Source organism: Corythoichthys intestinalis, chromosome 16 (genome assembly GCF_030265065.1).
Source record: "Corythoichthys intestinalis isolate RoL2023-P3 chromosome 16, ASM3026506v1, whole genome shotgun sequence".
In the NCBI taxonomy this organism is placed as follows: Eukaryota; Metazoa; Chordata; class Actinopteri; order Syngnathiformes; family Syngnathidae; genus Corythoichthys; species Corythoichthys intestinalis.
In genome coordinates, this window is record NC_080410.1 from 29,879,114 (window position 1) to 29,892,164 (window position 13,051).

General features: G+C 39.5%; 1 protein-coding gene across 1 annotated transcript in view; it reads left to right on the top strand.

Annotated features, from left to right (window-relative positions):
• The window catches only part of jmjd8 (jumonji domain containing 8), a 14,084-nt gene continuing 1,033 nt past the window's right edge, over nucleotides 1-13,051 (top strand). Inside the window, exons 1-8 of the mRNA XM_057861380.1 lie at nucleotides 1-221; nucleotides 301-396; nucleotides 10,281-10,329; nucleotides 10,462-10,558; nucleotides 10,623-10,691; nucleotides 12,320-12,439; nucleotides 12,523-12,590; nucleotides 12,651-12,785. Of these exons, the coding sequence (XP_057717363.1) occupies nucleotides 103-221; nucleotides 301-396; nucleotides 10,281-10,329; nucleotides 10,462-10,558; nucleotides 10,623-10,691; nucleotides 12,320-12,439; nucleotides 12,523-12,590; nucleotides 12,651-12,785 (753 nt within the window). The 5' untranslated portion in view covers nucleotides 1-102. The remainder of the gene's footprint in view (nucleotides 222-300; nucleotides 397-10,280; nucleotides 10,330-10,461; nucleotides 10,559-10,622; nucleotides 10,692-12,319; nucleotides 12,440-12,522; nucleotides 12,591-12,650; nucleotides 12,786-13,051) is intronic.

Consider the following 13,051-nt stretch of genomic DNA (forward strand, 5'->3'; position numbering starts at 1 on the left):
TTGCTTGTGATTGGCTGCCACTAACCCGGAAGTGGCGAACAGCTCTCCAGTTGCGTCTTTCCTTTTTCGCGTCAGTTGCATGATTTAATCCACTTTTTTTGAATGGAACATTTGTCAGTTTTCTTCCAAACTCGGTTCCCTTTGGCTCTGTTGACGTTTTGGGTCTTGCTTGAGGCGCAAACGCTCGCAGAGCAACAGGAATACTGCGACGACGGCGGCTGGTTTGTTCTCACCTGTGCTTCACGAAGATGCTGTAATGAGGATTTTAATTTTTTAAAATTATTTTCTGTGTTTGTTCAGGTCGTGTGGGTCTCATTTGAGCGTAGAAGATGAAGGTCCGTGCAACATTGAAGTTTTGGACGGTGCCTCGCTGTCATTACGTCAGTTTTTGGACAAGTGAGTGGAACAGTTGTCAGAGTTGCTTTGAAAATTCACCGTTTTTACTTTATAACTTAGTAACTGTTGCGTATTACAGTGATCCCTCGCTACTTCGCGCTTCAAACTCCAGGCCCTCAGTCCATCGCGGATTTTTCTCTTCAATAGGGAATGGGACGTACTACGTCACTGTTTGGACGCGCCTCCATGCTGGCAATATGATTTACTTCCGGTTCGGCAGAGTCAATGCGGATTGTAACGTGTGGTAGTGCTAAGCTAACTCTTTCGGTGTTTTAGAAAGAAAATATGGGTGCTTATTGTTGCGTTACCGGGTGCAACAGCATCTCCTACGACAAAAAAAGGGGTTAGGAAAAATGGACTCACTTTTCACCGTTTTCCTGCATGGAGGACCAAATATCAGATCACGAAGGTACGACGGATGGCTGGATTGCAGCGGTTCGTCGGAAAAGCATTTCTTATGATCATATTTCTGCTGGAATGAGAGTGTGTTCCTGTCATCTCTACTCTTGTAAGTTGAACGATTTATCCACTTTTGGTTTCAATACGTTTTTCTTTTTTTACACCGTTGTGTAAATCTGCCTCGGTAGCAATGCTCGCCTACTACGACTCACCTACCTGTTGTATTCCTAGGTAAACCTGCTGACAACACATCCCGATTTGTCACCATCTCTCATCTTGGATCATTTGACAAAGAAAATTTGTTCAATGGAGTGGTTCCATTTGTCCTGTGTCGGACTCAAACAAGCCCCTGCTGCAGACGCCATCTGGGTCTGCCCTTCTCGTCGATGAACTGCGGGCTTTTAACTTGTGAAAATGCAACAACTGTAATGCACATATTTATTCTGCCTGGCTATTTAACTATGGCCAGTGACGTATTATTATTATTATTTTTTTTTAAACCACTTTGACAAAGACACGTTTCATTGTAATGTTGAATTTATATATTCTATGATTATTTTTAAATTATAATATTCTTATTTGCACTTATGGAGACTTTAGACTGTCAATTCAAATAGTGTTGGAAAAGTTGCAATACCTAAAATAGAAATGCAAGAACTGTAAAGTACATATTTTTACACCTTTATTTACCTAAGGCCACTGGATGTTTTTTAACTGCTTTGAAAAAATACAGGTTTTGTTGTGATCTTGTATTTATATAGTATATAGCTTTTTATAATGTATTATGTATTATAATATTTGCTGCCCCCTGCCAGAGTGTGGGCCATTTTGTACTAAAAGGATTTTAAACTGTCAGTTCAAATACTGTGTTGGAGACTAGTACTTGCAATACTTAAAATGGAAATGCAAGAACTTTAAAGCACATATTTATCCTGTCTGGCAATTTACCCAAGGCCAGTAAATAGTGTTTTAAACTGCTTTGACAAAGACACGTTTATTGTGATCTTGTATTTGTGTATTACTTATAATTATATAATATTTGCTGCCACCGTCAGAGGGTGGGCCTTGTTTGCACTAATTTAAAGATTTTAAACTGTCAATTCAAATATCGTATTGGAGAAATTGCATTACTTGAAATAAATCTATTGCAACTTATCAGTCCCAGTTCTTGTCTACAACACTGTCCAAAAATTGTCAATGCATATTCCAAATAGAATAACAAAATTAAGTCACCTGACTTTGTAATTATTACACCTGTTTATTATGAAGACCTGAAGTAAACAACAAGCAGTTACAGTTTGTCAAGAAGTTGTTCAAGTCATGTTTTGGTATTCATATTTTATTGACTTTTCACAACAACACTTGGGATCGTGTTTGTAAGAGCAGAGCAAACTGAAGTTTCAGCGTGCACTCTTCGCCTTTCCAACCTCTCATAACGCGCCGATGTGGTGCGCTTGACCTCAGAATAACCCAAGAAGAGATATGGTGACCAATCGGGATGTGTTGTCAGCATTTCATATGCAGGTTTTCCTAGTAACACAACAGGTAGGGGAGGAGGAGTAGGTTAGCAGTGCTACCGAGGCAGATTTACACAACAGTAAAAAAAACCACACAAAAAAAAACGTATTGAAACCAAAACGGATAAATCGTTCAACTTACAAGAGTAGAGATGAGGGGAATACTCTCATTCCAGCAGAAATATGATCATAAGAAATGCTTTTCCGACGAACCGCTGCAATCCAGCCATCAGTCGTGCCTTCGCGATCTGATATTTGGTCCTCCATGCAGGAAAACGGTGAAAAGTGAGTCCAGTTTTCCTCGCCCTTTTTTTAGTCGTAGGAGAAGCTGTTGCACCCGGTAACACAACAATACACACCCATAATTTCTTTCTAAAACACCGAAAGAGTTAGCTTAGCACGATCACACGTTACAATCCGCATTGAGTCTGCCGACCCGGAAGTGAATCATATTGCCAGCATGGAGGCGCGTCCAAACAATGACGTAGTACGTCCCATTCCCTATTAAAAAAATAATACAGATGAGCTGTCCCGAGCAGTGTTGTTAATCTTACTTTTAAAAAGTAATTAATTACAGTTACAAATTACTTCTCCCAAAAAGTAATTGCGTTAGTAACTCAGTTACCTGAATGTAAGAGTAGTTACTTGGCAAAGTAACTGGTGATCATTTTCATGCAAAAAATAAAATAAAATAAGGTCACCCAATGTGAAGTTTAAAGGTTTTTTTTGGGACAATTGGCCCAAGCCCAATTCTTTACCCTTAACTAGACATGTCCAAAGCCCGGCCCGGGGGCCAAATGCGGCCCGTGGACAAATTTCATCCGGCCCCCAGCCTCTGTCATAAAATCAATAATGTCTGGCCCGCACACAGACTTAATAAATTAGTCAGCAGTACTGCTACCAGCATATGAAGTAACCTACACACAAAATACTGCTCCTCATTTACCCAGTAAAAGGCAGCAGCACTCTCACATTACCCCGTGTGACCCAATTTTCTAAAATGGTGACAATCAACAAAAAAAAAAGAAAGTTGACTGCAACTGCTGACGCTTCAAGGATAGTTGGAAATTGGACTATTTCTTCACTGAAATACGCAACAACTGTGTCTGCCTCATTTGCAAAGAGACAGTCGCTGTTTTTAAAGAGTTCAATGACACGCTGACATGTACGACAAGATTACACGGAAGATACGTAGCGAGAAATTGAAGCAACTTGAAACTAGTTTAATTTTACAGCAGCAGCATTTCGCAAGAGCCCGAGAGTCGAAAGAGAACGCCACAAAGGCTAGTTGCAAGATTGTTGAAATTATTAATTAAAAAAAATATTATAGCAAATGCACACAGAATGGCTTGCTAAAATTTGCCTAAATATATTGTTCTACATAAAGGACGTCAGCTAAGGTCGGCCCCCCACATTTTTACCACACCAAATCTGGCCCCCTTTGCAAAAAGTTTGGACACCCCTGCCCTAAACTTAACTAGACGCAGGGGTATTGCGATAACTAGATAGTAACCTTTGCTATGTGTGGAAGTCATTTAATGTTGTGAATCAACCCTTAAAGTTGTTAAAATTGCTCCTGTTATTGCATTAGTTCCCTTCTGTCTATTTTTGACATGTGTAAGTTTTAAAACTATTTCATCATTTAAAGATAGATTGAAGTCAAGATTTTGCCGATTTAGGAGCATTTTGGATAAAAAGTTACTTAGGTTCGCTGGGAAGTTTCTCTACAACAGAGCCTTCCGGAGAAGTCTACTGCTTTAAGATGGCGGCTGCTTACTAACGCATCTAGTTCTTTATTATACATGTTGCTAATGCAGCCGTGTCTGTCATTTGCATCTAATTCTGTATACATGTGATATCTACCGAAGCATCATGTGGGCAGTTTATAGGCTATCGGCTACAGTGAGGTGTTATTGGAGCCACCTAGCATAGTAGCATCGCGTTTGCAACGGCGTCACCCTCCCTTGCCTCCTCCCCACTCCTGCTCTGCTCTCTCGTCTCCGTGAGTCTGTCTTTCTCAGACTTTTCTCGTGTCAGTCAACATAGTAACGCACGCCTTTCCCAATTCAGTAACGGCAACGGCGTTGCCAAGATGAGAAAAATAATTAATTAGATTACTCACTACTGAAGAAAATAACGCCGTTATTAACAACCTTGGTCCCGAGCCAATCACGTAGTCTCACTATCACTCCCTCACTCTCCCTGCTCTATGTTGGTCAGGCAGTGCACTGGAGTTGCTTATTAAAGTTAACGATGGTTGACAGACGTTTGGGTTTGATCTCGCCAGAGAGCAAACTTCAAAGCGACCCATGCATCAATCACCGTTTACTTTGTTAAACAGTTGCTGTAGCAACTAATGTCCCGATTCGATACTCAGTACCGTTACTCATCACTCGATATCAGCACCCGATAAGTCTATTTTTGGAGTATTGGACATGGTAGCAAGACTGGATCCAATCCAGTGGTCGTGTGTTTTCAGTACCATCGTGCTTTTTGACTGCTGTAAATCAAACCACGAGGCAAATATGCCCGCCTACTGCTCTTTAGTAATAAATGATGGTAACAGAGCATCGTGTAATACAGTGATCTTTCGCTACTTCGCGCTTCAAGCTTTGCGGTCTGTCCTTAGCGGATTTTTTTTTCCAATTAAAAAAGAAATACAGATAAGCTGTCCTGAGCAGATTGCGTCGTCCCACTCTACCTCTCTCCGTCCCTCTCCCTGCTCTTTGTTGGTCAGGCAGTGCACTTGAGTTACTAAAGTAAACGATGATTGACAGACGTTTAAGGTTTGATCTTGCCACATCTGCTTGGAAGTTTCAAAGCGCTGCATGCGTCAATCATCGTTTAACTTGTTAAACAGTTGCTGTGGCAACTGTAAGTGAGCAGCTTGAACGGATTTGAGTGGACTCACTCAATGACGCATTTAATAAAGCCAAGCATTTTTCTATCTTATTCTTTTTTCAAAATAATTTGGTGGGACATGTTTAAAACAATTATTACATTTGAAGTAATATATATATATATATATATATATATATATATATATATATATATATATATACACAGTGCCTTGCAAAAGTATTCGGCCCCCTTGAACCTTGCAACCTTTCGCCACATTTCAGGCTTCAAACATAAAGATATAACACTTTAATTTATTTGTCAAGAATCAACAACAAGTGGGACACAATCGTGAAGTGGAACAAAATTTATTGGATAATTTAAACTTTTTTAACAAATAAAAAACTGAAAAGTGGGGCGTGCAATATTATTCGGCCCCCTTGCGTTAATACTTTGTAGCGCCACCTTTTGCTCCAATTACAGCTGCAAGTCGCTTGAGGTATGTTTCTATCAGTTTTGCACATCGAGAGACTGACATTCTTGCCCATTCTTCCTTGCAAAACAGCTCGAGCTCAGTGAGGTTGGATGGAGAGTGTTTGTGAACAGCAGTCTTCAGCTCTTTCCACAGATTCTCGATTGGATTCAGGTCTGGACTTTGACTTGGCCATTCTAACACCTGGATACGTTTATTTTTTAACCATTCCATTATAGATTTGGCTTTATATTTTGGATCATTGTCCTGTTGGAAGATAAATCTCCGTCCCAGTCTCAGGTCTTGTGCAGATACCAACAAGTTTTCTTCCAGAATGTTCCTGTATTTGGCTGCATCCATCTTCCCATAAATTTTAACCATCTTCCCTGTCCCTGCTGAAGAAAAGCAGGTCCAAACCATGATGCTGCCACCACCATGTTTGACAGTGGGGATGGTGTGTTCAGGGTGATGAGCTGTGTTGCTTTTACGCCAAACATATCGTTTTGCATTGTGGCCAAAAAGTTCAATTTTGGTTTCATCTGACCAGAGCACCTTCTTCCACATGTTTGGTGTGTCTCCCAGGTGGCTTGTGGCAAACTTTAAACGAGACTTTTTATGGATATCTTTGAGAAATGGCTTTCTTCTTGCCACTCTTCCATAAAGGCCAGATTTGTGCAGTGTACGACTGATTGTTGTCCTATGGACAGACTCTCCCACCTCAGCTGTAAATCTCTGCAGTTCATCCAGAGTGATCATGGGCCTCTTGGCTGCATCTCTGATCAGTTTTCTCCTTGTTTGAGAAGTTTGGAAGGACGGCTGGGTCTTGGTAGATTTGCAGTGGTCTGATGCTCCTTCCATTTCAATATGATGGCTTGCACAGTGCTCCTTGAGATGTTTAAAGCTTGGGAAATCTTTTTGTATCCAAATCAGGCTTTAAACTTCTCCACAACAGTATCTCGGACCTGCCTGGTGTGTTCCTTGGTTTTCATAATGCTCTCTGCACTTTAAACAGAACCCTGAGACTATCACAGAGCAGGTGCATTTATATGGAGATCCTCACTGAACTTCTGGAGTGAGTTTGCTGCACTGAAAGTAAAGGGGCCGAATAATATTGCACGCCCCACTTTTCAGTTTTTTATTTGTTAAAAAAGTGTAAATTATCATATAAATGTTGTTCCACTTCACGATTGTGTCCCACTTGTTGATTCTTGACAAAAAAAATTAAATTTCATATCTTTATGTTTGAAGCCTGAAATGTGGCGAAAGGTTGCAAGATTCAAGGGGGGCGAATACTTTTGCAAGGCACTGTATATATATATATATATTAGGGCTGTCAAAATTATCGCGTTAACGCGCGGTAATTAATTTTTAAAATTAATCACGGTAAAATATTTGACGCAATTAACGCACGTCCCGCTCAGAAAGTATTTTGCCTTTTGGTAAGTTTTACAGCAAGGCTTTTTGCGCTGTCCAACAGCAAACTCTTGTGGTCGCTTTGCGACATGGTTTATTATTTTCTTCTTTTCTTCATTATGGCTGCACGACGTCTCGGGCTGATAATGTTGTGCTTATATGATCCTTGGACAAGATTTGTCCGTAAGTATGGTTGTTGTAAAGAATGTACATATTATGTTAGTAAGCGAAATGTTCTATTTTTCTATGAGACGCTTTTTGTTTATGTTTAGTGAACCTGTATCGCGTGCTAAGCTAACGTTGTTGCTAATGCAATGCTGTGTACTTTTTTGTTGTTGTTTCACTACGGTCTAAAGAGGACAGTGGTTTGAAGCCATTTTATTAATAAATCAGATGAAAAAGGAAGAAGTCTGATTATTAAGGCGTCGTTCACTAGCTGTCTAGCTTTGGAAAAAGTAGACGCTTCGGAGTGAGGACAGCATAGACAGATTTAAATGACAGTAGAGTGAAATGCCCACTACAGTCCTTATGTACCGTATGTTGAATGTATATATCCATCTTGTGTCTTATCTTTCCATTCCAACAATTTATTTTACAGAATATATATATAATTTACAGAAAAATATGGCATATTTTATAGATGGTTTGAATTGCGATTAATTACAATTAATTTTTAAGCTGTAATTAACTCGATTAAAAATTTTAATCGTTTGACAGCCCTAATATATATATATATATATGTATATGTGTGGTAAATTTCTCCCAGAAAATGATTGCAATTACAAATGCTTTGGTAGTAATATCTTTATTTATTTTGCTTGCAATGAAAAAACACAAAAGAGAATGGGGAAAAAATTTTAATCATTTGACACAAAACTCCAAAAATGGACCAGACAAAAGTATTGGCACCCTCAGCTCAGCCTAATACTTGGTAGCACAACCTGTAGACAAAATAACTGCGAACAACCGCTTCCGGTATCCATCAGTGAGATTCTTACAATGCGCTGCTGGAATTTTAGACTATTCTTCTTTGGCCAAATGCTCCAGGTCTCTGAGATTTGAAGGGTGCCTTATCCAAACTGCCATTTTCAGATCTTGCCACACGTGTTCTATGGGATTCAGGTCTGGATTTATAGATGGTCACTTTAAAAGTCTCCATAGCTTCCTCTCAAACCATTTTCTAGTGCTTTTCAAAGTATGTTTTGGGTCATTGTCCAGCTGGAAGACCCATGACCTCTGAGGGAGACCCAGCTTTCTCACACTGGACCCTACATTATGCTGTAAAATTTGTTGGTAGTCTTCAGATTTCATAATGGCATGCACACGGTTAAGCAGTCCAGTGCCTGATGTAGCAAAGCGCAACAGGACGTCAAGTAGTGTGATCTAGTCGTTATTACACTATAATACAATGATAATACTATAGGCGTGCGAAATTTACGATTCTTAGATTATTCGCGATTCGGCCGTAGAAGATTCGAGAGCGATTCACAAATATCCAAATTCCGATTATTGAATTATACCAGGTAAAGCGGAAGTAAAACACAGTCAGCGCGGTCTTTGGGACGCAATGAGGAACGGACTGAGAGTAAATATCATGTTCAACTCATGCCGCTAGATAAAAAAACAATCATACCTGAGTGCGGCTGACAGCCGCTACAAACATACGGCTACAGTAGATATATATGTAGAACTAGATGCAAAATGACAGACGACGTCGGTGTTAGAACATGTATTATTGAACAGAGATCCGAAATGACAGATTTTCCGGCGTAAGTAAACAGCCGCCATCTTAAAGCAGTAGACCTCTCTAGAAGGCTCTGTTGTAGCGAACGTAATTAACTTTTTATCTAAAATACTCTGAAATCGGCAGAATCTTGTCTTGAATCTATCTTTAAATGATGAAATAGTGTTAAAACTTTGACAAAAGTAGACAAAAGGGAAATTATGGAATAACGGGAGCAATTTTAACAACTGTAACAGTTGATTCACAACATTAGAGTTTTTTTATTTACTGTTCTTTTTGTATATTTGTTTACTGTTATATGTTAACTTGATACTGAAATAGTAGTTTGGTTTAACCTGAGAGGATTTTTGAACAATTTTGGAACTAATGTACAAAACAAAGGGGGGTGCATCAATAATAGTTTTATAATCGAATCGGAGCCTCTGAATCGTAATCGTAATCGAATCGTTAGGTGCCCAAAGATTCCCAGCTCTAGATAATACACACTATTTTTATATTCTACTTAGGGCTGTCAAAATTATCGCGTTAACGCGCGGTAATTAATTTTTTAAATTAATCACGTTAAAATATTTGACGCAATTAACGCACATGTCCCGCTCAGACAGTATTCTGCCTTTTGGTAAGTTTTACAGCAAGGCTTTTTGTGCTAACAGCGAACTCTTGTGGTCGCTTTGCGACATGGTTTATTGTTGTCTTGCCAGTTCAATATGGCTGCAGGACGTCTCGGGCGGACGCCTACGTTGTAATGTTGTGCTTATATGATCCTTGGACAAGATTTGTCCGTAAGTATGGTTGTTGTAAATAATGCACATATTATGTTAGTAAGCGAAATGTTATATTTTTTGTATGAGACGCTTTTTGTTTGTTTTGTGAACCTGTATAGCGTGCTAAGCTAACACTGTTGCTAATGCAATGCTTGTGTACTTTTTTTGGTAGTTTTACGACGGTCTAAAGAGGACAATGGTTTGAGGCCATTTTATAAATAAATCAGATGAAAAAGAAAGAAGTCTGATTATTAAGGCGTCGTTCACTAGCTGTCTAGCTTTGGAAAAAGTAGACGCTTCGGAGTGAGGACAGCATAGACAGATTTAAATGACAGTAGAGTGAAATGCCCACTACAGTCCTTATATACCGTATGTTGAATGTATATATCCATCTCGTGTCTTATCTTTCCATTCCAACAATTTATTTTACAGAATATATATGTAATTTACAGAAAAATATGGCATATTTTATAAATGGTTTGAATTGCGATTAATTGCGATTAAATACGATTAATTAATTTTTAAGCTGTAATTAACTCGATTAAAAATTTTAATCGTTTGACAGCCCTAATTCTACTAGTACGGCAAAAAAGTATGTTCCGTGAGGTCACATAATTATAATAATCGACGGCGGGAGACGTCTAATTCATTTTGACTAGGAGTTGCTGGCAGTCGTAATGGATTCGACGTCAAAAGCTGTCGATGGCACTTCAACGTCTAACATGTTGTTTCCATAGTTATGCATACAGCACGCCGGTGATCATCACTGGACTGACGCAGAACACTGTGAGTATGTTGAGCTTGAACTTTTTCTTAAACTTTTCACTCTTAGCATCGTTTTAGGCTGTTTTAATATTTTGAGCTTTGCTTTTTGGATTTTGTGTTTCAGAGTTTGACATTTTTGTTTTTATTTTGAAGAAATTTCGTTCCTCGTGCTCCAAGCAGAATCTGCTGGATGAGTACGGCGATCGCCAAGTGCGTCTGAGTACGGCCAACACGTATTCGTACAGGAAAGGTCAGCATCGGCCTCTCCATGAGTTTCGCGTGGCTTGGAGTAAGATTGTCGCATCTACCCGCAGTGGACGTGTCGCTGAGGGACTACGTGGACGTCGTCCTCCGGCCGCAGTCTCCCGACGTCCTCGGTAGCGGTGAGGACGAAGTATATTATTTTTCAGGGTTTTAACGATGTATGGAGCTTGATCAATAAATCGAATGGTTAAACTACGATCAATCGAAAAGCAAAATATTAAGACATTTTGATGTTCTGTTTTGTTGACAAGAACGCTTTTGAGTCAAATGTCTGGAATCTTTCATCAGCTAAAATATCAAAATTGCTTATTTTTGTTGTTGTTGATGGTTTGAAGTCAGATTTCAAACTCAAGGCACAAGGGCCAGATCCACTTGATGTTTCGCACTAAAATAAGATTTAAATAAAATTTCTGTAGTCATTGATGAATGATCGAGGATGCCAGAAACTAGTGAATATTTACTGATTTATCCCCTTTTTTTTTCAAAATTTGAAATAAAATGTAAAAATATTAAGAGAACGTGTTATTTTTAAGGATGTCCCGATCCAATACTCCGTATCGGCATCCGATAAGTCTATTTTTGGAGTATTGGACATGGTCACAAGACAGGATCTGATCCAGTGGTCGTGTGTTTTCAGTACTATCGGGCTTTTCAACTGCTGTAAATCAAACCACGAGGCAAATATGTCCGCCGAGTGAGACTACTGCTCTTTAGAAATGAATGATAGTAACAAAGCATCGTGTAATAGTGCTCCTTCGCTACTTCATGCTTAAAACTTTGCGCCCTCAGTCCACCGCAGCTGTCCTGAGCCGATTGCATAGTCCCATTCCACCCTCTCCCTGCTCTTTGTTGGTCAGGCAATGCACTTAAGTTGCTTATTAAATTTAACTTTGATTGACAGACGTTTAAGGTTTGATCTTGCCACAGCTGCTTGGAAGCCGAAGCTTCAAAGCGCCGCACGTGTCAATCACCGTTTAACTTGTTAAACAGTTGCTGTGGCAACTCATTGTGTGAAAGTGAGTAGCTTGAGACAATTTGAGTGGACTCACTCAACTCAAAAATGAAGCATTTAATAAAGACACGCATTTTTTAAAACTTTATTCTTGTTTAGTGCTGCAACGATTAATCGATTAACTCAAGTATTCGATTAGGAAAAAAAGATTCAGATTAAATTTTGCTGCTTCGAGTACTTGTTTAATTAAAGCGGGGTTGTAATGGTTTATTTTGAAAGTGTTTGCATTTAGTTTAATTGATTTGGCTGGATACACTGCCCTCTGGTCTGCCTCATTTCACATGGCTGAATCCAGATGCTCCCTGTTAAGACCAACATAAGATTAGTTGTTTGAGCTTGGTTTTTTTAATGCATTTGGAATTTAGTTTTGTTGTAGGAATGTGTGTCCGAACAATTTGTCAAGAAAATTGTAAAAAAAAAAAAAAAAAAAAACACATTAGCATTTTATGGCATTTAAGCTATCTGACTTGCTATGTAAGTTAGCCAATTGTTCTTTTGTTGTAGTACATAAATCCTCATTTATATTTTTGAGGCTCAGCTCAGGTATTTTAATTTTTCATGTTCCTTATCCGATTACTCGATTATTCGAAATAACTAGTTCATCGATTAATCGACTACTAAAATAATAGATAGCTGCAGCCCTACATGATATCTGCTCCAAACTTCCCATGCTTGGTGAGAGTCTTGCCTTGAAGAGTCCAGTAGTGGTCATTTGCATCGTTGGCACTGTCGTAGACACGTTATACCTGTTCGGTGACACCAACTGGAGCGAGTGGCACAAACTTCTGGACCTTTACAAGCCGCCCGCCTACCTGCTACCCGGCACTAGCCGGGCTTTAAGCTTCGGAATCGCCGGTAGGTCGACTTTCCCGGTTGTCCACGGCTCAAAATAGAGGTTCAGTGGCAATGCGCTGACTCATTTTTGTTCTGTTCTTCAGGTCCCGGAACTGGCGTCCCTTTCCACTGGCACGGACCGGGGTACTCGGAAGTCATTTACGGGAGAAAGGTAGGTGGAAACCTGCCATTTCCATTCTCAACCGCAACTTAATGGCTTTTCCATTTGCAGCGTTGGTTCTTGTACCCGCCCGACCATGAGCCGCATTTCCACCCTAATGTGAGCACTCTGGCGTGGCTGAGGGACGTCTACCCGAAGCTGCCACAGCAACAGGCCCCCTTTGAGTGCACCATTCGACCTGGACAGGTAACCGAAGAAAGGACAAAGTCAAACACTTAAACATTATTAGTGTCACATTGTAGTCGTTTAGTTCACAGTGGTGGATGAAGTACTTTTTTTCCTACTTAAGTACAGATGCAGGTGCAAAATTGCTTATGTAAAAAATACCCAAGTACAAAAGTACTTTAAAATTTGCAAGTAAAAAATAAAAGTATTTTCTCCCTATGCAAAAATCTAATATATGTACTCAAACAAGAGCTTACCTTATGTTGGTCTTAACAGGGAGCATCCAT